The sequence below is a fragment of the Erinaceus europaeus genome, chromosome 4, assembly GCF_950295315.1.
Source record: "Erinaceus europaeus chromosome 4, mEriEur2.1, whole genome shotgun sequence".
In the NCBI taxonomy this organism is placed as follows: domain Eukaryota; kingdom Metazoa; phylum Chordata; class Mammalia; order Eulipotyphla; family Erinaceidae; genus Erinaceus; species Erinaceus europaeus.
Genome location: NC_080165.1, coordinates 103844805 through 103870199, shown reverse-complemented (window position 1 = coordinate 103870199; position 25395 = coordinate 103844805). Strand labels below are relative to the sequence as shown.

General features: G+C 49.0%; 1 protein-coding gene across 4 annotated transcripts in view; it reads right to left on the bottom strand.

Moving 5' to 3' along the window:
* The window catches only part of CRACR2A (calcium release activated channel regulator 2A), a 237888-nt gene that overhangs the window by 26798 nt on the left and 185695 nt on the right, over nucleotides 1-25395 (bottom strand). For all 4 annotated transcript variants that reach the window (XM_060190258.1, XM_060190257.1, XM_060190259.1 and 1 more), the window contains exons 6-12: nucleotides 22300-22390; nucleotides 21248-21343; nucleotides 17245-17432; nucleotides 9660-9731; nucleotides 8066-8111; nucleotides 6219-6325; nucleotides 2105-2444 (exon numbers count right to left, since the gene is read on the bottom strand). In XM_060190258.1, the coding sequence (XP_060046241.1) occupies nucleotides 2105-2444; nucleotides 6219-6325; nucleotides 8066-8111; nucleotides 9660-9731; nucleotides 17245-17432; nucleotides 21248-21343; nucleotides 22300-22390 (940 nt within the window). The remainder of the gene's footprint in view (nucleotides 1-2104; nucleotides 2445-6218; nucleotides 6326-8065; nucleotides 8112-9659; nucleotides 9732-17244; nucleotides 17433-21247; nucleotides 21344-22299; nucleotides 22391-25395) is intronic.

The following is a 25395-nucleotide window of genomic DNA, read 5'->3' as shown; positions in this document are numbered from 1 at the left end:
AGGTCTTCCAGCATGCTAATTTGTGTACACCACTGGGTAAGCCATCACCCAGCCCCTGAATCTTATTTAGAGAGAGAAAGAGAAGGAGGGAGGGGGGTAGAGGGAGAGAGAAGGGGAGGATAGGGGGAAGGAGGGAGGGGAGACGGAGAGGGAGAGGGAGAGAGAGCAGAGCATCACTCTGGAATATGCAGGGTTTAGGCTGAACTCAGGGCGTACCTCATGGCCAGGAGCACATTGCTCCCCCAGAGTGCATGTCCCATCTTGACTTAATCTGTGAGTGGCCATGACTGCACTTTTGTCAAGGGGTGTGCTATTTCCATAGTCTCAGTTCACATGCTCAAACTGTTGTCAGGTTCTCAGGCAGGGAGACACACTGAGGTAATCAAGCAGCAAGTAGTGTTTATTTATTTTTGTTATTATTTAGTTAAAAAAATGATTGCCACCAGGGTTATCACTGAGGTTTGGTTCCTCCACTATGAATCTACTACTCCTAGTGGCCATTTTCTTTTTCTTTCTGTCTTATTGGGTAGGACAAACAGAACTTGAGAGAGGGAGAGATAGGAAAGAGAGAGATAGATCTGCTTCACTTCTTGTGAAGCCTCCCCCTGCTGGTGGGGAGCAGGGGCTCGGACCCAAATCCTTACATGTGGTAATATATGTGCTTAACTGGGTGTGCCACCTCTTAGCCCCCAACAGTGCTTATGTATTTCCAGCAATTTGATTCTGAAGATCCATGCCCCCCAAAAAACCGAGCCCCAAGTACAGCAGGGCTGGACCCTAAGTAACTCATAGCAACAAACATGACAGGGTTTTCTTTTTTCTTCCTTTTCTTTTCTTTATTCTCTTTTCTGTACAAAGAGAGTACAGTTGTGAAGTTTGTATAATGGTTATTCAAAAAGACTCTCATGCCTGAGGCTCTAAGGTCCCAAGCTCAATTTCCAGCACCATCATAAGCTAGAGCTGAGTAGAGTTCTGGGAAGAGAAAGGGGGGCGGGGAGAGAGAGAGAACAGTTTGTTTGGGTTATCAGTGGACTCTTAGGCAGAAGTAGCAGATAACTAGGCCACTGAGAAGGCCAACTTTATTGCAGCAGTAGAAAGACTGTTTATACTGAGAGTGGGGGAAGGTTGCTGCCAACTTCATTTTCCTTCTTGAGGTTGAGAAGTTAACCCTCAGCTTCTTTGCCTCAAAGTTACCCTGCAGAGAGATACACCTGCTTTTTTGCCTCTTGCCTCTCCTGTGGCCAGCAAAGACTGCCTGCCCCTCTGCAGCAGGTGCTAGGTGACTCCTGGGAGCTCCCGTTTGCCCCAGCACAAGGCAGCACATAAGGCAGCACACAAGGCAGGGCACTCTATGGAGCACAGCCCCAGGGCAGAGACCAGGCCCTGGCTGGGCCCAGCTCACCCAGCTAGCTCATCACATCAATCCATCAGAGAGAAGAATCAACTCCCCCTGTGCCCAACTCATCAGCCAGCACAGGGGCCAGGGGCCAGGGGCCAGGGCCCCAGCAGACATGGGTATTTGACCTTCCTCATTTCCTCCTGACCCCAGCCCTCATCCTGACACTTGGTGGGGAGAGACCCTGAGGTCTTTCAGACCCTGTCTGTGCCCATTGCTGGCACTTCCATGCAGAATTTAAGCAGGTAGAGTGAGCTGTTGGGGGTGGGGGAGAGGAGGAGCCACTAAACACAGGAGCAGGCTGAGAAGGAAAGGCTGACTAGCTGCTTAAGAACCCAGAGTGAAACAATGATGCTAAGTCCTTCCGAAGCAATGCCAGTCTTGCTGAGAGTACTTACAAAATGTGACAGAAGACATGTACTTTTCAGGAGCCAGACAGTGTCTGCCTTAAGTAGGTGCCCAATCAGGAGAGAATTGGATAGGGAAGGGGACATGATACAGAGTGATAAGAGGATTTTCCAGAAGTCCTGGGTCTCTCTGGGGCTGTTTAGCTAAGCAGGTGAAAGTGGTGGTGTTTGCAGGACACAAGTCTTGTGAATGTCAAGATAGCTGTGACTGATTTCCCCAAGTGTCTTGCTGGCTCTGGGGCAGAATGTAAGAAACGAGGGGCAGAAGCCCTTGTGGGGGCTTCTGAGGAGGGGCCCTTACCTTGGGCCAGTCTTCTTTTCCCACAGGCTGCCCACGGGAAAACCTGGGTGTGTGTTCCAAAGATGGAGCCAGCATGGGGGTCTGTCCTTCCCCCTGCTCCGGGCAGGACCCCTGCTTTTCTGGGCATTTCTCCAGCGGCTGCCCAAAGCTGGTCTCCAAGAGCTGGGGCAGGGGGTCTTCCTCAATAGAGATGATTCTACGGAGAGCTCGGGGGCTTGGCCCCCCAGAGCCCATCTCCCGGGCACCTGGCTCATCCTCTGTAGGCGGGTATCCACTCAGACCCAGGGAGCTTCTCCTCCTGGAGATGCCAAACACGTCTTCTTCCTCCTCAGACTGGCTACTGGGGGAAGAAGAAGAGAGACCCTTGCAGGGGGGGGGGGGAAGCCATGGGGGAAATCCATCTGCATGAGAGCTTGAGGGCTGCTTGTGTGACCACCAGGCCTTGGGGACAGGGAGGATGAGAACAAAGGAAAAGAGCAGGCCCATATTTCTGTGGCTCATGCACTCAGCACACTTGCTCAGAGCATAGTCACGTGGGTGGGGAATGACATGGATGATGTAGCTGGCAGGTGGCTCACACCATGGGGCACATGCATCATTATGGGTTAGGGCATGGAAGTCCCTGTAAGGAGGAAGCTTTATGGGAACTGGAGCAGTTCTGCAGTCTCTCTCTCTCTCTCTCTCTCTCTCTCTCTCTCTCTGTGTGTGTGTGTGTGTGTGTGTGTGTGTGTGTGTGTGTGTGTGTGTGACCTATCAAAAAGAAAGACAGAGGAAAAATAGCCACCTGGAATGGCGTAATTGTGTAGGCACTGAGCCCCAGTGATAACTCTACTGGCAAAAATAATGGTGTAAATAATAATGGTGAGGAAAGTGATGGTAATGATGAAGATGAAGGATGAGGAGGAGGAGGAAGGTGATGGTGAGCAGGAAGAAGGTTAAAGATACCAGCAGTGGAGAGAGGGACACACAGCCTGTCCTCAAGTGATGCTTAGCTTAATGGCAGGTCAAAGTAATAGTCAATCACACAAATAAACACACTTGTCTTTTGCCACCAGGACTGTCACCGGGGCTCTCTCTGTGTCTCTACAGAAAGGAAAAAAGTACATGTGTCTCTGTCCTGGAGTGAAAAGCAGCTCTGAAAGATGGATTAGGATACAGTTCTTGGGGGAGGGGGTGTCAGCAAAATAGCTCACTTGGACTGTGCACTGCTTTCCCATGTGCACAGCACAGGTTCAAAGAAATTTATTTTCATTATTTATTTATTTATTTATTTATTTATTTATTTATTTATTGAATAGAGACAACCAGATATTGAGAGGAGAGAGAGAGAGAGAGAGAGGGAGAGGGAGGGAGAGAGAGAGAGAGAGAGACACTCCTGCATCCCTGCTCCACCACTTGTAAAGCTTTCCCCCTGCAGGAGGGGACCAGGGGCTTGATCCCAGGTCCTTGCACACTGTAATGTGTGCGCTTTACCAGGTGTGCCACCACCTGCCCCCCACAAGGAAATTTCAATGCTGTGTCCTCCACCTTTCTCTTTCCCACCTCTCTGTCTTTTTCTATCTGAAAAGTCAAATAAATAAGTAAGATGCAATGCTTGCTTAGTACACAAGGCTAGTGGTTAAGTTTGGGTTGCTTGATATTAAACAACTCACAGCAATTCAAGGGTCCTTTCTTTTATTTATAAAACAACAATTTTTAATAGAAGCTGACATTTTCATTTCAAAAAATTTCTTCCATAATCCACGAAGCCTATTAACATCTTATTTGCTTTAGAATGCAATTAGTATTCCCATCCATTTTTTACTCTGCCCACACACTTCAAGAGTGCATAACTGTGTACACAATGAGTACCAGACACACACACACCATAACTTTTTTAAAAAAAAAAGTCTTGTAACCAGAAAAGAAATGATTGTTGAAATAATCCAAAAATAAATTATTTTTTGGAAAATGCTTTTGAAAAAGAAAAGATTGAGAAAGAGAGAATGAGAACAAAGCTTCCCTCTAGCATAGGTGGTGCTGGAGGTCTATTTGGGCTTCCCTTCTGCCATTCCTTTGTGCTGACTGCTGATCCACCTCCTCAGCGACTAGAAAATGCTATTGTTAAAACCATTACCTGGGCCTCACCATTCTGGGTTGACTTTTTCAGATAGGAGGACAGACAGATGCCACAGCACTCAAACCTCCCCCAGTGCAATGGGGGCCGGGCTCGGCCCCAGATCCCACATGAGGCAAAGCAGCTACATTCCCAGCTGAGCTATCTGGCTGGCCCTGGAAAACGTCTTTTCTTTGGGAAATTCTCCAGTGCTGCTGGTGTTCTGTGACACCTTCTGCTCAGCATGACTGAGCTCATTTCTGGTCATGAACAAATGCTGGGCACACAGTTGTGGAGGGGGCTTACTTCTGCTAATGCCCGTGTGGAGTCTCTTTGGCTGCTTCCTCAGTTACTGTTTGACTCCCCTCTTCACCACAAGCTCCTTGAAGGACAAGATTAGGTCTATCTCGCTCACCACCCTAGCTAGGATCTTGCACCATGGTTGGCACTCAGTAAGATATTAATGTCAGCACTCAAGCCTGAATTCTCTTTGGAGCCTTCCCAGGACTCAAAGAACTGGCATATACAAAGGAGGCAGCCAGCAAATACTTACCTAGTGAACAAATCAATAAATCCCTTCAGCCTGAGGAGCCAAGAGACCAGTACTGCAGAAATGTGGCTTGTAAATCATACCCCACTGTGGTGGAAGATAGTATAATGGTTATGTAAAAAGACTCTCATGCATGATGCTTCAAGGTCCCAGATTCAATCCCCAGCACCACCATAAGCCAGAGCTGAGCAGGACTCTGGTAAAGAAAAAAGAAAAAAAAAAAAAGAAAAGAAAAGAAAAGAAAGGGAAGGGAAGGGAAAGGAAAGGAGAGAAAAGGAAAGGAAAGGAAAAAGATCAAATAAAAGACCAAACAAAGACAAATAAACAAGCAATAAATAGATCAACCACCAAATGATACCCCTCTCTCCAGCTACTCAGGAAAAGCATACACAGTGGTTGGATTCAAGGATTTGAGCAATCAACATACTGACACCCCAAGAGTCACCTACCTACCCCCCACCCTGGTCTAGCTCACGCCTCTGATACTTAGAGTCTTCTAGACAAGCTAGGTCTGCACTGAAGAAACCTGGCTGCCCCCCCCCCCATGGTGGTTTGTGTGGGTAGAGCACCCTCCCCAAGGAGGAGTGGGCAGGGAGCAGCACTGGGGATGGATGGGCTGGTCCCTGCGAACAAGCAATGAGCCACTGCTCTGGGGACTCAAACTCAGTCAGGTGCTGCCCAGAAGCAACAGAACATGCTAGCTTGGAACTGACTCAACATGAGCCATCAGCAGAAACCTGCCCAGCACAGGCCCTGTTCATCGTATATGGTAACCAAAACCGTCATGTCCTGGAGAAGACTGTGTTCTTCCATTCTGCTCTTCCAGCAGAAGAGTGTCCACCCACCGTCTCTCCATTTCTGTCCCTGACCAACCTTATTCTCATTCTCTCTCTCTCTCTCTCCCTTTCTCTCCCTCCCTCCCTCCCACCCACTCTTCCCTGCTCTGGTGATCTACAGTACCATACATTTCCTCTCTGCAGGCACACACTAGGGTGAAGAAGCCTCAAAAGACAACAGCCTGTCCCAGATGCTGCCTGGATTAGCACAGTGGATAAACTGTTGGACTTTCAGGCATGAGGTCCTGAGTTCAATCCCTGACTTCATATGTGCCAGGGTGATGCTCCGGTTCTCTCACTTTCTCACTCCTCTCTCTTATTAATACATTTTGAAGGTCTGGGCAGTGACACACCTGGTCGAGTGCACTTGTTACCATGCACAAGGCTCTGGGTTCAAACCCCCACTCCCCACTTTCAGGGAAAAATCTTCATAAGTTGGTGAAGCAGAGTTGCAGGTGTCTCTATGTCTCTTTCCATCTCTGTCTCTCCCTCCTCTCTTAATTTCTCCCTGCCCTATCAAATAAAACAATGAAAAAATTCGAAGCATAAAAATAAAATAAATCTTTAAATCTAGGTAAAGGAAACGCATGAATTATGAACGCATGAATTATGAACGCATGAATTATGTCTTACCTCCTGAGAATCCCTTTGCCATCCATGTACTTGCCAATCACAGAACCAGACCTCTGTTTCCAGTTGGCCTTGGGAGCAATTGTGCTGGCCTTGGCTGCCTTGTCTTTCTGTAGAAACACAAAATGTCCTCAGGTCCGTGCCTGACTGTCTGGCCCTGTGCTGGAGCAGATGAGGGCTTGCCTACTCTACTCAGGGAGAGAAGACACCAGAGCATGTGGAAGCCAGGGCTTGCCATGTGTCACTCCCTGTGAACTGTCTGCTTCCTCCTCATCCTATGCCTGTCTCTTCCCCCCTCTGCTACAAGCCCTATGGAAGTGGAGGCTGGAACTGCTTAGCTCAGCGCACTAGCATGTCCGTAATAACCTAACCCAATGATGTAACACGGTTGAGTTGAGAGCCTGGGTCCCACCATCATCTTCCTTCACAAGAGGACTAAGAAATTGCAAACACACAAATTACACTATTCTGTGTGGTTCTTCTCCCTCATGGTGTCCTAAACCTCCAGGTACAAGGAAGGGACCAGTTCAGAAAGCCAATTAAGCCAGTGCCCTTTCAACACTGAGGACACAGCACAAGACATGTCAGATATTTGTGGGGATTAATAATGTGGAGAAATCATTCACACATCAGTGCTACAGAAACAGGGCAGCAGGGAGACTCATAGCCCCTTTTTGCCAGCATACCATCACAGATGTTTTCCTGAAGATGAGAGGAAATTAGGCACAGGAAGGCTGGCTCATTAGCCAATCCTCCCCATGCTCCCCAGCCATCCTTATTGAAGGAAGATGGGATTTCAGTGCTCCTGGGGGCTCCCAAGGTATGACTTTCCTGACTCCCAATGAATCTTTAATTATTATTCAGCACAAATACAATTTTGCTTCCCCTCTTCCTCCTCCACCTCCTCATTTGGGCTCTGGATTTGTTCCCTTTTGCAAAGCAAAGTGAACTGGACAGGTGAAGGTCAGAGCACAGGGTGACAGTGGGGAGGAAGTTTTAAAATCAAGTCAGTGTTATTTCTAAAACAATTTGAACCACCACCACCCTTGCCATACAAACATGTGTGGGCTCAAGCTGTGCTCTCATTGCACATGCGGGTGGGTAACAGACATGTTTGTTGCCATCAGGGATAGAGAAGAGGCAGTGTGGGACCAGGTGGTGGTGCACCTGACTGAGCACACATGCTACCATGTGCAAGGACTGGGGGTTTGAGCCTGAAGGGGGAAGCTTCATGAGTGGTGGGGCAGGGCTGCAAGTGCCTCTCTGTCTCTCTCTCTCTGTCTCTCTGTCTCCCCTCCTCTCTCAATTTCTCTCCATCTCTATCCAAGAAATAAATTAACTATGTATATTCATATATTATAAATAGATATCTGGGAGTTGGGCGGTAGCAGAGTGGGTTAAGTGCATGTGGCGCAAAGCACAAGGACTGGCATAAGGATCCCGGTTCGAGCCCCCGACTCCCCACCTGCAGGGGAGTCGCTTCACAAGCAGTGAAGCAGGTCTGCAGGTGTCTGTCTTTCTCTTTCCCTCTCTGTCTTCCCCTCCTCTCTCCATTTCTCTCTTTCCTATCTAACAATGATGACATCAATAACAATAACAACAATAATTACAACAATAAAACAAGGGCAACAAAGGGGAATAAATAAATATATTTTTAAAAATAGAAATCTATGTTATTTATTGTATATACAAATCATATATATATATATTCTCATATTCCAGTGTTCTGCTCACACAGAAAGGATCAGCTGGTCTCAAGTCTCAGGACAAGCTTGGGCTGGTTCCATAAGGTCTGGCTGCCGCTAACCAACCTCACTACCACCTGCCTCAGAGCAAGCAGGGACAATTACCTGGAAGCGAATGTCCCGTTCATCACAGAGATGCTTGTTCCTCTCCCTGCAGACAGAACAGGGAGGTCCGCTTAAGCAAGGGGTCTGCACACACACACACATGCAGCATCACACACATGTGTCAGTCACAGGAGATGGCCTAGGTGTGAGGTGGGAGTGTCTTTCCCTAGGGGAGAGGCTTGGTGGAAGAGGACAGTTTGTGTGTGAATCAGCTCAGTGGCAGGGACTAGACAGAACGGTCTATAGGATCAGGTACTGCTCTCTCCTGCCACTAGACTTCCAGTCCTACCTGTGAACTATGCCTGGTATTAGGAGGCCTCACTCATTCATTCATTCATTCATTCATGAATACACTCACTGAACAAAGGTGTCCTAAGCACTCACTCAAGGCTAGACACTATACTCTGGAGTCAGGCCACATGGATAAACAAAATCAAAAGCTCCTGTCCTCAGAGAAGTTGTGTTTTTGTGGAGACATAACTGCTACTGAAAAGAATAAAGTAGAGAACTGTAATGGGGGCCGGGTGATGGTGCAGCTGGTTGAACGCATATGTCACAATGCACGAGGACCCAGGTTCAAGCCCCAGGTCCCTATCTACAGGAGGAAAGCTTTACAAGTGATAAAGCTATGTTGCAGGTCTCTCTCTCTCTCTCTCTCTCTCTCTCTCTCTCTCCCTTTCTATCTCCCCCTTCCCTCTCCATTTCTATCTCTATCCAATAAACAAATAAAGATAATAAAATTTTAAAAAGAAAAGTGGAATGAAGAAGACCCCTGACACAGAGCTGGTTTGCACACAAACAGGCCTCTGCCACCAAACATTGTCTCCCATTCTCAAAAGGAGCCTGGGAGATCAGAATGAGGAAATTTAGGTTCAGACTGGTCACACCCATAGGCTGAGGTTACATAAGGTCATGCAGGCTGATCTGGGGCCACAGCCAGTTCCTGCTCCAAAACACGGCTTCCAACGAAAGCACCTGGAATTACTTCCCTTTATCCCCATGTGCCTTCTGATGACTGTCTCCTCTTCACTGTGACATCCCAGTCCATGGCCATCACCCCCACCTCCACATTCCCCTGTCCACCCCACCCCACCCTGTTCCCAGAGGACCTGGTAGAGCATACACATTATAGTGTTCAAGGGGCCAGGTTCCAGCCCCTTGTCCCCACCTGCAAGGGGGAAGCTTCTTGACCATGATTAGTGACGCAGGTCTGCAGGTATCTCTCTATCTCCCCCCTCCCTCTCAGTTTCTCTCTGTCTCTATCCACTAAGTAAATAAAAATAAATAAAACTAAAGATCTCAATCCTGGCTCCATTAGATGAGTCAGTTTGGGGAAGTTCCTTCCTTTCTCTAATAATGACTTTCTCGTCAGTTAATTTCTGTGTTAGCAAACACTTTCCCAGTATCACTGAAGATAAAACAAAGGTGAGGTGTTGGTTTATACCCAGTATGGAGAAGATGCTCAGTCAATGAAATTCTCCATCCAGGAGCAAGGCACCACACTGGGAAAGGCCGTGTCAGGGGACCAAGTACACTCAGAAGGACATGGCCAGCACACCCCCCTCCCCCAGACCAAGCTGGCAGAGACACACACCTCAGAAGTTCCAGCTGTTTCAGGAGGCCGGACTTCTCCCTCTGAAGACTCTCTGTGACTCGGTACACCTCCCTGCAGAGGGGCAGACAGCAAGATGAGCAAGGCTGACCCAAGGGAGGACACAGGCTCAGGGTTCCTTCCACCCAATGGGAGCCACTGCCACTGGGGAGCTGGTGGCTGGGAAGGGGACAGCATGCAGGGCAGAGAGTCAAAGGTGGCTTGGGCTGTCCGGCCTCATGTAGGTGCTTATAGCCCGAGCTCATCAATGCTCGAAAATGCCTCATCTGGGATGTGAGGTCACCCCATTTTATAAAAGGCATAAAGGGGTTCTAGGACTTTTCCCAGTCACAGGCAAGCCCTGCTGGGGCCAGGAGTCAGGGCTGGCCCTATTCCTTCTATTCCTCCTCCTCGTCTATACTGCTTACCACACAGTCACCACACACATGTACACAGGTATACACACACACACACACACACACACACACCCTGCAAAGACCTCCCCACACAGCCTCAGAAGTGCACAGCCTCCAAGCCTGCCCTTTCCCACCAGTGCTCCCAGAATTACTCTCCCAATTACTTCTTCATCCCAATTTTGGTGAATCAGAGCCAGAGGCTCTCTTGATTGATTTCTAGGAGTTCTTGAAGAGCTGTTTCCCTCCCCACCACAACCCCACCCTCCATGCCACCCCCTTCAAAAAACACAAAACTCCAGCCCTGTTTCCAGGTCCCTGATATTTACATGATTGGTTGGTCACACAGCATCTTCTCTCCAGCCACAGAGCAGGGGCTGGGTGAGGGGACAGTGGGCTGTCTACTACACAGGGTGTGGGAGTGGGGTCTGGCTGGATGGAGTCTTGAGCAAGGAGAGAGAGGCTGAGGCAGCCATGGGATGGCAGGGCAGGAGGGCAGCTCACATACTGTGTTTACAGCTCTTCCCCCCACCCCCCAGAGGGCTAGTCAACAACCTGGGACCAACAGCTGCAGGAAGGGAGGGAGCAAGGGAGGGAGGAAGTAAGGAGGGAGAGAAGGAAGGAGGGAAGGAGGGAGAGAATAAGGGATAGTGGAAGGAAGCAAGGGAAGGAGGGAGGAAATAAGGGAAGAATGGAGAGATGGAGAAAAGCAAGGAAGAAGAGAAGGGATGGAGAGAGGGAGGCAGGGAGGAAGGAAATGAAGAAGGGAAGAAGAGCAGGAAGAAAGGAAGAGAGGAAGGAGAGAGGGTACGTAGAAAGGGGCAGGGAGGGGAGGAATGAAGGGAATAGAGAGAGGGAGGAAGAAGGAGAGGAGAGAAGAAACAGAAGGAGGGAGAGAAGGAAGACGGGGGAACTGGGGAAGATTCAGCACTCCTTGGGCAAGCAAAGGAAAACTTGTGAAGCACAGCTGTGTGATGTCAGGAAACCAGCAGCTCCATTGGGCTGTGCCTCCCTGCCTTTGTTCTGCCTGTGGCTCAGAAATGTGGTCGCCCACCAGGCCCAAGTTTATGATGCAGCAGTGTCCAGACCACAGCCTGGCTCCCCCAGGGAGCCTTCTGTCAGGCAGGGGCCAGGCAGGGGCCAGAGCAGCCCCTCTCTGCACCTCCACTCCCAGTCCATCTGGGCTGGAGACTGGCCAGTGCTCCAGCCAGCTCCTTAAGAGGTGGTTGTAGGTGGTTTGTTTTTTTCCTCCCTCTTTATAGAATAATTATAAAGTCGATTTATGGCAATAACACTGCATCAAATTCCAAGTTCACCTCAGACAATCCTAATTAAGCCACCAAACTTCTCCAGCTCCTGCTGAGCTGCAAATTCCTCGTGTTTTTATTACCAATTCTATTTAATTTCCACTTGAGGGAAAGCAGTGTCTTTCCCATAAGCCAAGCTGGGAAGCCAAAGGGCTGTGCTCTGATCAGCACTATGTGAGCAGGGAAGGCCTTGGGGGCATGGATACCCACTCCAACCTTTGGAGAGGGTGTGGTGGTCTGCCCCCAAAGGATGTTGGGAGCAGAGACACCCCCCACACACTCCCCATCACACACAGGAACTCTAAGGCCTCTCAGAGTGTTAGAGGAGCCAATTCTGAATACCAAAGGCCTCTCCAGCCTTTTCTGGCACTGTTTCCTCAGTACCAGTTGTTGGTGGTTCACACACACTAATCACATACCTACATAAACATGTTTATTTGTCTAGCTACCAAATATCTTTGGCTATAGGTGTACACACACACACACACACACACACACACACACACACACACACACACACTCCAGTTCCAGAAATATAATTATTCATGGCCATTAGGCTACATGGACTTAGAGTTCTGACCTAGACTTATTTGGGTGATACGTGTGATGTGTAAGGGCAAGAACTGGCCTTTTTTTTTCATAGCAGTGTGGTGAGAGGGTTGTGGTCAGCAAGGGGGAGCTGGTATAGGCTGAATTTTTAGGAAAGGCGTGGGATTGGGAGGCCTTGCCTAAATATATCTGCAGGTGGCACATACAAGCAAAATTCTGTGTGTTTACCACTTAGTGAGTGGGGAGAGCAGTGTGGGCGAGTGTGTTGGATGCTAGCACATAAAAGATTCCAGAAGGACACTCAACACCCAGGACCAGAGGGTGATGGCAGACCAGAGGTCACAGAGAAGGGCTACGCCTCTAAGTATGTATCCTTTGTGCCTTTCCAATGCACTTACTTCCCCAAAGGAAGATCAACCAAACAGAAACAAATAGGGAGAAAACACATTGGTTTACACAACAGGCTTTTTTCATGCCAGAGACTTTGAGGTCCCAGGTTCAATCCCAGCACCACCATAAACCAGAGCTGAGCAGTCAAAGTACTGGAGGAAAAAGAAGAGGAGGAGAAGGAGGAGGAGGAGAGAAAGAGAAGAGGTTCACTGCCTCTTTTTTGTTTTTGGCTACCCTTTGTTTATATATATTTTTCCTTGTTTCTATATTATCTTCCCTGATTTATTGTTCTTTGCGTTTATCTTATCTGAAGATCTAGTTCTCTTTCTCAAGCATCTTCAGGGAACAGGAGAATTAATTTTGTCCCTCCAAACCCCAGCTGATAAATGAGGATGTCTGCTTATCTCCCAGCCCTTCTCTCCACCCCCGCTGCTCCCAGGCAGCATCAGGCAACAAGAAAGACATCATCCAGGGGTCAGGCAGCAGTGTACCTGACTGAGCACACATGTTACCACATACAAGGAACTGAGTACAAGCTCCTGATCCCCTGCAAGGGGGGGGGGGAAGTTTCACAGTGAAGCAATGTTGCAGGTGTCTCTCTTTCTTTAGTGTTTTTTTGTTGTTGTTGACCTTGTTTAATGTTGTGGTGGTTATTATTGTTGTTATTGATGTCGTTATTGGATAGGACAGAGAAATGGAGAGAGGAGGGGAAGACAGAGAGGGAGAGAGAAAGACAGACACCTGCAGACCTTCTTCACCATTTGTGAAGCGACCCTCCTGCAGGTGGGGAGCTGGGGGCTCGAACCAGGATCCTTATGCCGGTCCATGCGCTTCGCACCACATGCGCTTAGCCCGCTGTGCCACCGCCCAGCCCCCAGGTGTCTCTCTTTCTATCTCTAACTTTCCTCTTGTTTTATCTGCCTCTATCCAATAAATAAATGATAAAACATTTAAATCAATAACCATTTTGAGAATATTTAAAAATTAAAGACATAAATCCAGTGGGGAAGCTCAGGTGACCAGGTGCTCTGGCTTCCTCCCTTCTTCCAGCATGACTAGCCATGTGACTGAGCTGGTTACTAGGTCTCTTTGGACCTCTATTTCCATATTCATAAAGAGGTGTATTTGAATTTTTATTTCAAAATATTTGTCATGAGAGTAAGAGGGAATGAGAAAGGAGAAAGGGAGGAGGAAGAGGAGGGGGAGGAAGAGGAGGAAAGGGGGTTGTGGAGAGCAAGAGAGACCAGATACCTGCTCAGCTCTGGCTGATGATGGTTCTGGGGACTGAACCTTGGACCTTGGTGCCTCAGGCATAAGAGTCTTTTGCAGAGCAATTATATTGACTCCTCAGTATCAAAAGATTCTTTAAAAAAATACTTCATTTCATTTATCTTAATTCTTCTTCTAGCGTTTGCCCTTCTTCCGTAGCCAGTCAACAGCGTCAGGTTGAGCCTGATGGAAAGTTTCTAGACCTCCTTTGAATCTGGAGAGGTGGCAGTCATTGACTATGTGGGTCATAGTCTGTCTGTAGCCACAGGGGCAATTCGGGTCATCTCTGGCTCCCCAGCGATGGAACATAGTGGCGCACCAGCCATGGCCTGTTCGATAGCGATTGAGGAGGGCCCAGTCATAACGTGCTAGGTCAAAGCCGGGTTGACGCTTGCAGGGGTCTGTGATGAGGTGTTTGTTCTTTACCTCAGCTGACTGCCAACTCTGTTTCCAAGAGACTGGAACAGAGAAGTTCAGTGTAGGCATAGGGGACCAGATTGGGTGACGAGACGTCAAGCGTTGGACAGGGTGGGCGAAGATATCCGCGTATATTGGCAGGTCCGGTCGAGCGTAGACGTGGGAAATGAACTTAGATGATGCCACATCCCGACGAATATCTGGCGGGGCGATGTTGCTAAGAACTGGCAGCCATGGAACCGGGGTGGAACGGATGGTTCCAGAAATTATCCTCATGGAGGAATATAATTTGGAATCTTAATGAATCTTAATGAAAGACCAGAGCACTGCTCAGCTGGGGAATTGAGCCTATGGCCTCTGGATTTTCTGCCATATAAGATCTGTGCTCCAATGGGCTGAGCAGTGCTTCTGGCTCTGGATTAGAATACTGAGGTCCTTTCAGTGCGCTGGTCTGGGGAGAATTAGTTAAGTCTCTCCCTGCTCCTCTCTCACCTCCTTGAGCACCAGCTGCTTCTGAGCCCCAGCAGAAGCCTTCTCCACACAAGGCATTGTAAACATCTCAGAAACAACTCAGGAAGGTTCTGGAATCATTCTATCACCCCCATCCCTATCCCTCCTCCCCTCTTGTTGAATGCCTCCTGGACTCCTGAGATGGTGTCTCTGGTTTGGTTAATTAACAGACTTCTTCAGAAAGAGCTGGGATTCGCTCTGGGATCTGACACCCTGGCACTCATTGCTAATTTCCATTCTCTGTGCGAATGGCTTTGAGATGTTTGCACTGTTAGGGCTTGATTGGGTTTGAAGAGCCAGAGACCTTAATTCTGTTTGCAGAGTGCAGTGCCTGTGCCTTGCTGACCTGCTCAGTGGAGAGGAGCTGAGTCTGCTGGTTTACAGTGAAATAAGCTGGCCTTCCAAGGCTCTGATGGGGTTGGGGGCTGGTCTGCTTTCACTCAGCTCCTTGAGAGGGAAAATACCTATGGAATTAACATGGGCTATCTTAAGAGGGCAAAAGCCCAAATTAGAATACAAACACTTCCACTCACCCTAGGCCGTTGGTCTCAGATAATGCAGGAGACCAGACAGGAGCCAAAGACTAGAACCAGTTGACTTAAGCCAGCAGGTGGAAATGTTAGCTAGAGTGAAAGCTTTTGTTTTCTGAAGTAGAAGAGACAACCTTATAAAACAGGCAGAGTCACACTTTCCTCCTCTCTGAAATTAGACTTGGCATCATGCCCAGCACAGGACCAGGCACACAGTTCCATTCTATAGAATGAGTGAATGAATAAATGAATGAATGAAAGTGAGATATATTTCCAAGAAAATGCTTTCCTGCTTACAATTCCCTGAGCAAGATCAGCAAGGCAAAGCTAGTACTTAGCATGCTGAGGTAGTAACTCAGAACCTCTGAGGACAATGTCCTCTTCTGTCAGCGAGAGGGACCCTGGGAGGACCTGCCCGCCCTATGCTGACGGGTCTGAAGAGGGACGATAGTGAACATGAGTGTGCTAAGTCCAGTGCCCAGCACAGCCCCTGGTGCAGAGTGGCTCTCAGCCAATGCTTGTCAAATGACACAAGGGGAAGGGAATGAACCCAGAAACAACTCTCCCTCAAAAGCAAGTACTCCCAACACAAGCTGCACATCTCAGGGACTCTTTCTGTCACAGACCCGCCTGGGTTCTGCCCCAGGTGGGCCCCAGTGGCCGGACACCAAGTTCATTGGCCAACCAGGCCCCGAGAGACATGGGGTTCCCTTCCTGAGTTCACACAGGAAGCCAGTGATGCAAAATTATAGACAGCACTAATGAAAATTTTGGGGTCCTGGGCCAGAGATAGTTCAGTGGGGAGAACATGTGCCTTGCCAGGTTCATGCCTCAAGCTTGGGTCCTGGTTCCACATGGAAGGTGCGATGGCACTGGGCACTTTTCTCCCATTAAACTAAATTTATTATGATAGATTGCTGCTGGTCTGATCCTCCTCTCCTGAGAGGATTAGAAGCTCTGCAAAGCATGCTGGTCAACCCAGTAAAACTGAAGTGATAAAAATGCAGGTGTTTTGGTTTTTTTTCCTACTTGCTTCAGGGACATGAAAAAAGGTCAATGTTTTGTTTGACCTGTTCTTGCTATCTTCTGTAACAGTCCAGGGCTCAAGTTGGAGAATCCTGCAGAATGTCTCGTGGCTGTTACTTTCTTTCTTCAGTGCTGTGGGATTTATTCTTCTTTCTGCCACTGTCTCTCTCTATCTGAACAAAGAGGAGAGGTCCAGAGCAGTGACAGAATCCTGCCTGTGAGAGATCCCAGGTATACACACACACACACACACACACACACACACACACACACACACTCACATGTCCTGTCCAATCACATGCTGCTCTCAGAGGCTTCTCTGCCTCCCTCCTTGGCCTCCAGCTCTCTCAGCTTTACCCATCCCAAGTAGTCTGAGGCTTACTCTGCATTTCCTCACAGAAAAGCTGACTCTGTAGATCAGTCAGTACAGCCTTTAACCACCTAGAGAGTTTTCTGAGAACAGGCTTGGGCAAGACCCCCACCCCCAAGCACTGGCTTCTCCCAAGCACTGGCTTGTAGAACACCCTAAATACAAGAGATATCCCCTGTTTTATTTTTTGTTGTCTTCAGGTCCTCATTGCTCTGGACTGACTTTTTTTGGGGGGGAGGAACTTCTCCTGGTGTGGTAAGGGCTGGGTTCAAGCCTGGGTCATGAGCATGACAGAGTAAGTGCACTATCCAGGTGAGCTACCTTGCTAGCCTGAGTTCCCCACCCCTTAACCCCCCCTTTTTCAACTGTTGTCAGGGTTATTATCGGCACTATTATCGGTTATTATCGGCACTATTGTCAGGGTTATTATCGGCACTATGCTCTTGGTGGCCATTTTCTCCCCCCCCCCCCCCCGCCTCTTTTACTCAATAGGACAGAGGGAAATTGAAAAGAGAGGAAGATAGAGATGGATAAGTAGGTAGGTAGGTAGATAGATAGATAGATAGATAGATGATAGATAGATAGATAGATAGATAGATAGATAGATAGATAGATGGATGGATAGATGCAGCCCTGCTTCACCTCATGAAGCTTCCACTCTGCAGTTGGGCTTGAAGCCAGGTCCTTGCACTATCTACCTGGTATGGTACCCATTCGAGTTCCCATCTTGTAGGCAGGGACACAGGGACCCTGAGAGGGGGGTGGTGATAGGGTGGCACTAGGGCAGGAAGCCATGGGCCCGCTCACCTTTCTTTGTCCTGTTGGAGCTGGTGGGCTTCCTGTTGGAGGCTCTCCACCTGCTCCCGGGTGTCCTCCAGCTCCCGGCAAGTCCACTCCAGCTCCCGGGCCAACTCCTGCTGGCTAAGCCTCAGCTTGGTGTTCTCAGCTTTGGCTTCATCTGTGTCACTGTGCAGGGCCCTGCACTGCCCCTCCAGCTGTGGGGACAGAGAGGATGGAGCTCTGCAGCAGAGCCTGCTTGCTACCCCCTTCAGTGGGCAGGAGGTGCCAGTACTGCCCTTCACTGCCTGCCAGCCTCAGTGAGCTTTGTCCTGCCCCATGGGAGGGCTGAGAGTGAGGGAGTGCAGCCTTTACATACAGGAGGTCCTGGGTTCCAGCCCCTGTACCACATATGATAGAGTGGTGCCCTGGCCTCACTTTGACTCATATAAAAAAATCACCCCATTGAGCACACATGCTACAGTGCACAAGGACCCAGGCTGAAGGCCCCAGTCCCTACCCGCAGGGGGAAAGAATAACAACTGGTGAAACAGTGTTATAGGTGTTGCTCTCTCCCTCTCCCCCTCTTTCCCTCTTTCCGTCTCTACCTCTCCCATCCCTCTTGATTTCTCTCTGTCTCTATACAATAAATAAAATATATATTTTTTTAAAAAGTTAATCAGGGAGCCAGGTGGTAGTGCATTGGGTTAAGCACACGTGGTGCGAAGCACAAGGACTGGTGTAAAGATCCCGGTTTGAGCCTCCGGCTCTCTACCTGCAGGGGAGTCGCTTCACAGGCAGTGAAGCAGGTCTGCAGGTGTCTATATTTCTCTCCCCCTCTCTGTCTTCCCCTCCTCTCTCCATTTCTCTAGGTCCTATATAACAACGACATCAATAACAACAACGATAAAAACTAGAACAACAATAAAAACCAACAAGGGCAACAAAAGGGGAAATTAAATAAATAAATAATAAAATTTTTTTTAAGTTAATCAGTGACTCATTGTAGCATTGCCCTCTTCCTAATAAGTCCCCTCTTTTTCCAGGGGAGCCAACACCATTAAAGAAGGCCACTAGGACGGCCATCAGACACAGCACCTACAACTCCCATCCCCACAAGAGCTCCTGCTTAGTAACCAGCTCATGAGTGCTCCTGCCATCTGTGAGGTGGAGAGTTGGCCTAGGGGCCTCCTGCCTCCTCTTGCTCATCTCTTCTCCTTCACCCAAGACAAAGGGAGAATGGGCAGGTCTCCACACACCACCCGGCTTGGCTTCTGAACACAGAGAGTTAAGTTCATTGATTCCCTTTCCTTCCTTCAGCTAAACAAGCCCCACTGCTTTCATCTAGAGAAGCTTTATGCCTGCTGGGAACCCTGGATGGTCTCAGGAAATAGCAAAAACAGGTTAAACCTGGCATAGGCCTTTTACCGTGTCCCTAAAGCAAACAGAGAGAAGGAAAAACAAACAAACAAACAAACAAACAAACCAAAACCAGCCCTGCATTCCTATCACTTCAGCTTTTCTGGGCTGGTGAGCATGTTTTGCAGAGCCTCCAACCCCTGTCAGCAGAGGGGGAATGAGGCCAATGCCAGTCTATCATAAGAAATCAAGTCTAATGGATGCATACAGCAAGAAGAGAAAGAAAGGGGCAGTGGCAAGGCATTCTGCAGGCATCCCACCAGCTGCAGTGACACCCAGTGTCAATCATTTGTCTGTGATGGTGAGAAGGGGGGTGGTGAGAGGAGCAAGGCAGGGTGGCAGTGGAATGGGTGTGTGTCAGGGGAGACAGCTGGTACTTCTAGGGGTTTGCATCATCTTGCTGCAAAAGGGCAGACAAAACAGCTCATGTGGACAGTGCATTTGCCGTGTGCAGGACCCGGGTTCAAGCCCAGCCCATACTGCATTGGGGGCAGCTTTGGTGCTTCGGTCTATTCCCTTTCTCTTCAGCTAAATAAGTCTCATCCCCTTCATCTGGAGAAGCTCTATGCTGGCCAGAAACCCTGGATAGTCTTAGGAAATAGCAAAACCAGGTTAAGCCAAATATAGACCTTTTTTTTCATACCCTAAAGCAAGTAGGGAAAAAGACAAAACTATCTCTCCTCTCTTTCTCTCTCTCTCTGCCTCCCTGTCTCTATCTAAAAATAAAAAGCAAAATAAAACAATAAAAAAACCACTAAATCAAATCTTTCTGCAGAAGGAGCAAATAATCCCTCATACACACAATAAAAAGGTTGGGCAGAAGCAGGAAAGGTCCAGCCTCCACCTCAGCATGAGGTGCTTTCAAGGACCATTGAATGTGTTGCTAAAAATAGCCTTCTCTATTCAGACACCACCTCTGAACCTGGCTCTGTCCTGGCTGGACTGCCTCCAGCACTGGGCAAAGCAAAGCACAGGCCAAGGAGTAGCCTGGCATCCTCACCAGCATGAGGGGCACTGCCAGGACAGTAGGGGTCTGGCCCCTCCTGCAAGGTGAGGGGATATGGACACCACTTGGGCACATGGGACAACAGGATGGACAACAGACTGGCTTCTGAATGCCCTCTTCCAACTGGGGGCTTCTATCTGCATCCCCCCAATATCAGTGACTAGACAGCCTCCCCTGTACCCTACCCCTGTACCCCCCATCCCCATCCCCAACCCCATCCCCATCCCCATCCCCATCCCCATCCCCATCCCCATCCCCATCCCCATCCCCATCCCCATCCCCATCCCCATCCCCATCCCCATCCCCATCCCCATCTTTTTTTGGCCTCCAGTTGCTGGAACTCAGTGCCTGTACTACAAATCTACCACTTCTGATGGTCTTTTTTTTTCTTTTTCATTTGATAGGACAGAGAGAAATTGAGAGGGGAGGGGAAGATAGAGAGAGGGAGAGAAAGATAAGACACCTGCAGACCTGGCTTCACCACTTGTGAAGCACCTTCACTGCAGGTAGGGAGCTGGGGGCTTGAACCTTGGTCCTTGTGTATCACCTGCCCCTCCCCCATATTTTTATAGGCAAGACACAGGAAACATATCAACTGCTCAGTGTCCTGGTGGCTCTGAGGAAAGAGTCCTGGAATTAGGACATTAGCACCCCTGAGCCTTGAGCCCTGCAGGCAGCCTGGGGCAGGGGCCAGATGCGCCAGTATATCTGCATCCCGCACCTGTATCTCTCTTTCCACCTGACTGCTGAGGCCAGAAAATGCAGGTGAATGCAGATGAGAGCCCCAGTCCCTCTCTTTTATCGACATGCTTCTAAAGCATGTGCTTTCGTCTCTTCTCTATGCTGGCTTTGTCTCAGTAAACACTCATCTCCCCGAAACACGGCTGTCTCTCCTGTGATTCTTCCATTTGGATGTCAGTCTATAACCCCACCAGTGAAGCTTAGAGGGGACCCCTGTGTCCTCTGCCCTATTCCCTCTTGCTCCCCTGATACAAATGTATACAGACTTCTGCAGGCTCCTTGAGGGGAAATTCATGGGGATGTTCCCAGTTGAATCCCTGTCCTGGAGACACAGGGCTCTATCTTGGGGATACCCTTCTTTTTTAAATTTCAACTTCTTTTTTTAAAAAATTATCTTTTTTTTTTTTTTTTGCGTTTCTACTTCTTTTTTTTTTTTTACATGCATAACATTCCCCAGATTCCCATTTAACAATACAACCCCCACTATTTCATTCATCATTTTTCATGGACCTGTAAAAAATTATCTTTACTGGATAGAGACAGCCATAAATTGAGAAGGGAAGGGGAGAGAGGGGGGAGAGAGAAAGAGAGAGAGACAGAAAGACATCTATAGCCCTGCTTTAGCACTTGTGAAGCTTTCCCCCTGCAAGTGGGGAGCAGGGGTTTGAATCTGGGTCCCTGCACACTGTAATGTGTGCACTTAACCAGGTGTACCACCCCCCAGCCCCAATACCCAGTATCTGCAAATGCTATCTTGTGTCTGCCTCAAGAATCTCAGCAGATTACAGAGATGAGTCCTTGATGCCAGGGAAGATGGGGCAGCCCCGGGAGGGAGCAGGGCCCCCAGAGACAGTGGGCCAGGCCCACCTGCTTCTGCTTCTGCACCAGCTGCTCCAGCTCCTGCTCCTTGCAGAGCAGCTTCTGCTCCAGCTCCTGGCAGTGGGCCTGGAACCTCTCCGTGTCCTGCCAAGACACCAAGAGAGATGCCTGAGGCCACACATCCCTACATTTCCCCCACCATGAATCTGCTCCCAGCATGGCCTATTCTCAGAGATATCCCACCATGTGTGACCATGACCCTTGACCCTGAATGGCCCCTCAAACAGCAGGCAGTATCAGTGGGCTAGGGGCCACCCCAGGCTCAGCCTCCTCATCTTCAGAGAGGAGTGTCATCTCCCCACTCCCCAGACAGCGACTCAGACTAGACAATGACAGCTGCCTGAAGCCACCCAGCTCTGGACACCCAGAGTCCCTTCCTCTCCTGGCTCCAGTCCTCAACATCCCACCACGACAGGGTTCCTCAGCCTTGCTCCTCCTGTGCCCAGTAGCTAGATAGACCTGGGACTGGGCTTTCTCAATGGGGGATGCTGTACCTGAGGAGGGAACGGAGCTGCAGGGCAGAGAGAAGTGTGGGGGCTCCTAGAAGACCCAGTGTTGGAGGGCAGCTTAGGGAAAGCAGCACCCCATGCCCTGGAGAAGCCTGGAAAAGGCCCAGAGGCAGGGCCAGAAGGCCAGAGTATCTGCACATCCTGCCCCAGCACTCCCTCCCTCCGTGACTGTAAAGGTCACAACTTGAAAATGGAGGCAGAGGTGACACCTGGAGACAAAGGCTGAAGCACATCCCCTGAGGGGCTTGCCCTTCCTCTGAAAGGACTGGGAAGACCTGGAGGCTAGGTTCTCTCTCTCTCTCTCTCTCTCTCTCTCTGCCTCTCTGTATCTGTTTCTGGGGTGGGGGAGGGGAGCAAGTGAATTATAAGCCATGTTTGAAGGTGTCAAATGCCTTGAAAAAATAATGAGAGAGAGAGAGAGACCCACAGTGGCCTGAGTGGGTGTTTTGGGAGTGTAAATGGGGAAGAGGTGGTGAGAGCAGGGCACGTGCCCACTTGGCCATCAGCACCAGGCCAGGACTGGGCTCTTACTTTCAGGAGAAACTGTTCCTTCTCACTTTTGATTTGCTGTTCCATCTCCTCGTACAAGTGCTGAATTTCTTCATCATGAGCGGCAATTTTCCTGCAGGGGGTGGGGGGTGGGAGCAGAGTCTGTGAGAGTGACACTTAACAATCCTTCCTCCAACAAAGCCCTGCTCAGCTCTGGCTGACTGTCGTTTTTGATGGGTTATGTTGTTTTCGCCGGGCTGGCTTCATGGGCAGGTAACAGACGACCAGGGACTCATAGTTGAGCTGTAGGCAGTATCTCTTTATTCATGCAGGACGCAGCACAATCTAAGACGAGCTAAGCTAAACTCAAGGTAAAGTACTCTAAAACTCACAATGCTGTCTTTATATATACTTGCCAAGTAGGGTGGAAACAGGGTGTGACATAGAGAGGGTGGAGAGAAAAGTGACTGGTGACAATCAGAGTGTGACAAGGAGAGGATCAGGGTGTGACAAGGAGGGGGGGTGGAGCAAAAACATATCATGAAACAGTGGGGATTGAACCAATGCCCTGGAGGGAGGTGCTTGTTAACAGCGGTTATATAAATAGAATGAAGTGGTTATGTAAATAGAATAGTGTTAAGCAGGGGGGATTTAAACCAAATGAAACAGAAGGGGTCTCATGCATACCAACAATTCCCCCTTTCTTTTTAACTAATGGCCATTGTGGGGTGAACAGAAACGTATATCATACAGGCGTTTTCAAAAGAATTGGCATATGACATGGAAAACAAAATAGGCGAGCAGCAATAACCAGTGTGATGTCAAGGGGAGCTTTTCTTGCCTCAAAGGGCAAGGCCTAGCAGGCGAAAGGGCATTTCTTGCCTCTGGGAGCGCTTCATGCTGAAACAGAAGGGGTCTCATGCATACCAATAGCTGACGATGGTACCCGGGACTGAACCTGGGACCTTGGAGTCTCAAGCATGAGAATTTTTGCAGAATCACTCTGCCACCTGGAGCTGAGGATGGCCAGGGTGACTGCACCCAGAAGTCTGCCCCAGATGCAGTGTGGGCTCTTGGGAACCAGCGACACCCACTCTGGCTCCGGCCAGAGATAACCCCTCCTCAGGGCCATGCACACATGCAAAGCTTCCTCAGTCTGTCTCCTTTCACTCTGTTTACTTCCCATGCCAGGCCCCTCAAGCCTGCTAGAAGCCTCACTCCCACTGCCTGTCCCCACCCCCAGCTTTGGGAGCACTGTGTGGCTGCTTTCCTGGTCATTTTGGATGCTTTTTGTTTATCTAACCTGCTGAACCCGGCACTGTAGATGACAGCTAGTGTCAGCACCACACTATCAGAGCTGGAGCTGGAACTTGTCAAGTGCCCGTCTTGGGCACAGGCAGGTGGCATGAGAAGGACAAGGCTGGTTTAGGCTGGTTCTAGGCTGGGGTGCTAAAGTACTGTTCTCAGCAGCCTCTCCCTGCTCTGAAGAGGCCGAGGAAAGGATCTGGGTACTGGATCCTATACAAAGGACAAATAGGACTGTGGGGACAAAGTCTCCCTGGGGCTGTTTCTCTTCCCAGGTCTGAGTTTATCCCCCTCTGAAAGCTCTCGGATTCAAATATAAAGGATCAGGAGTGGCATTTGAACTGAGCCTGGGAGTTATCATAACAAAACATTGACATTTCTGGGAGACTATATATATGGATAGAGACAGAGAAAAATTGAGAGGGAAAGGGGACATAAGAGTAAGAGAGACACCTGCAGTACTGTTTTACTGCTTGTGAAGCTTCCCCCTACAGGTGGGGACTAGGGGCTTGAACCTGGGTCCTTGTGCATTAGAAGCATGTGCACTCAATAAAGTGCACTACTGCCCCACTCCTTGAGATTTCACTTTTTAAAATTGTTTTTTTTTACTTTATTTTTATTTTATTTTCCTTATTTATTTATTGGATAGAGACAACCAGAAATTAAGAGGGAATGGGGTGATAGAGGGGGAGAGAGACAGAGAGACACCTGCAAACCTGCTTTACCACTCACAAAGCTTTCCCCCTATAGGTGGGGACCAGGGCCTCAAACCTGGGTCCTTGTGCACTGTAACATGTACTCTCAACCAGGTGCACCAACACCCAGTTCCTTTATACTTTAACTAGAAAGAGATACACACACACAGAGAGAGAGACAAGAGCTTATTAATAGTGGTACAGGGGATTGAACCTGGGAGCTCAGAGTCTCAGGCCTGAAAGTCCTTTTACGTAACCATTATGCTCTCTCCCCTACCTGAGACTGCATTTTTATGCTATTCTCACCATCACTCTCCTGGTGTGTGAACTCCTAACTCCAGGGCCCTGACTGATATTTTGACTCTCATGGTCAGTTCTGAGCCAGTAACACACACACACACACACACACACACACACACACACACACACTTTGAAAATTTTGGCACCTGTCATTTTAGTCTCCAACACAGGCAAGCCCTCTCTGACTTTTATTCAAGTCAGGAGACTTTCATAATCAAAGAGACAGCCTTGGTTCTCAGTGCTGAAAGGAGATTTCAGGATGAAACCTCCCAGAGGGGAATGTACACATTTTTCTGAGGCCGGTACCATCTTGACCCCTGCCTCCTAAGATCCATACATTAACTTGGGGCTCACCTGTGGCAGGATTTCCCTGCTCCCTATTCTCTGCCCCCTTTCCACCTGCGACCTGCTCAGAAATGTTTACCCCATGAGCATAGACTAAGGAGCAATGCTGACTCACTCTACACTGTTGTTAAAATTTTCGGACGGCTCTTGCTGGCCGAGTTAGCTTCGCAGTGGTGAACAGAGACGCGGAGACAACGGCTGGGCAGGGCAGCTGTATTTCTTTATTCAGGAACAACGATTCTCTTACTCTGTAACCCTGAAACTCTCGAACTCAGGAACTCTCAGACTCAGGAACCCTCTCTCGGGGTTCCTTGGGGCGGAGCCAAGCAGGCCCGCGAAATTAACAGGACTCATCCAATTCTCTTGGCGGGGGAGGGCTAGAACAAACCAATGTAAAGCATACGACACTACACAACCCAAAGCATAGACCTAGACAAAGGGATGTACATGCTAGACTTCAGGTCAAGATCATTGCTGGCAGAACACCAGTCTC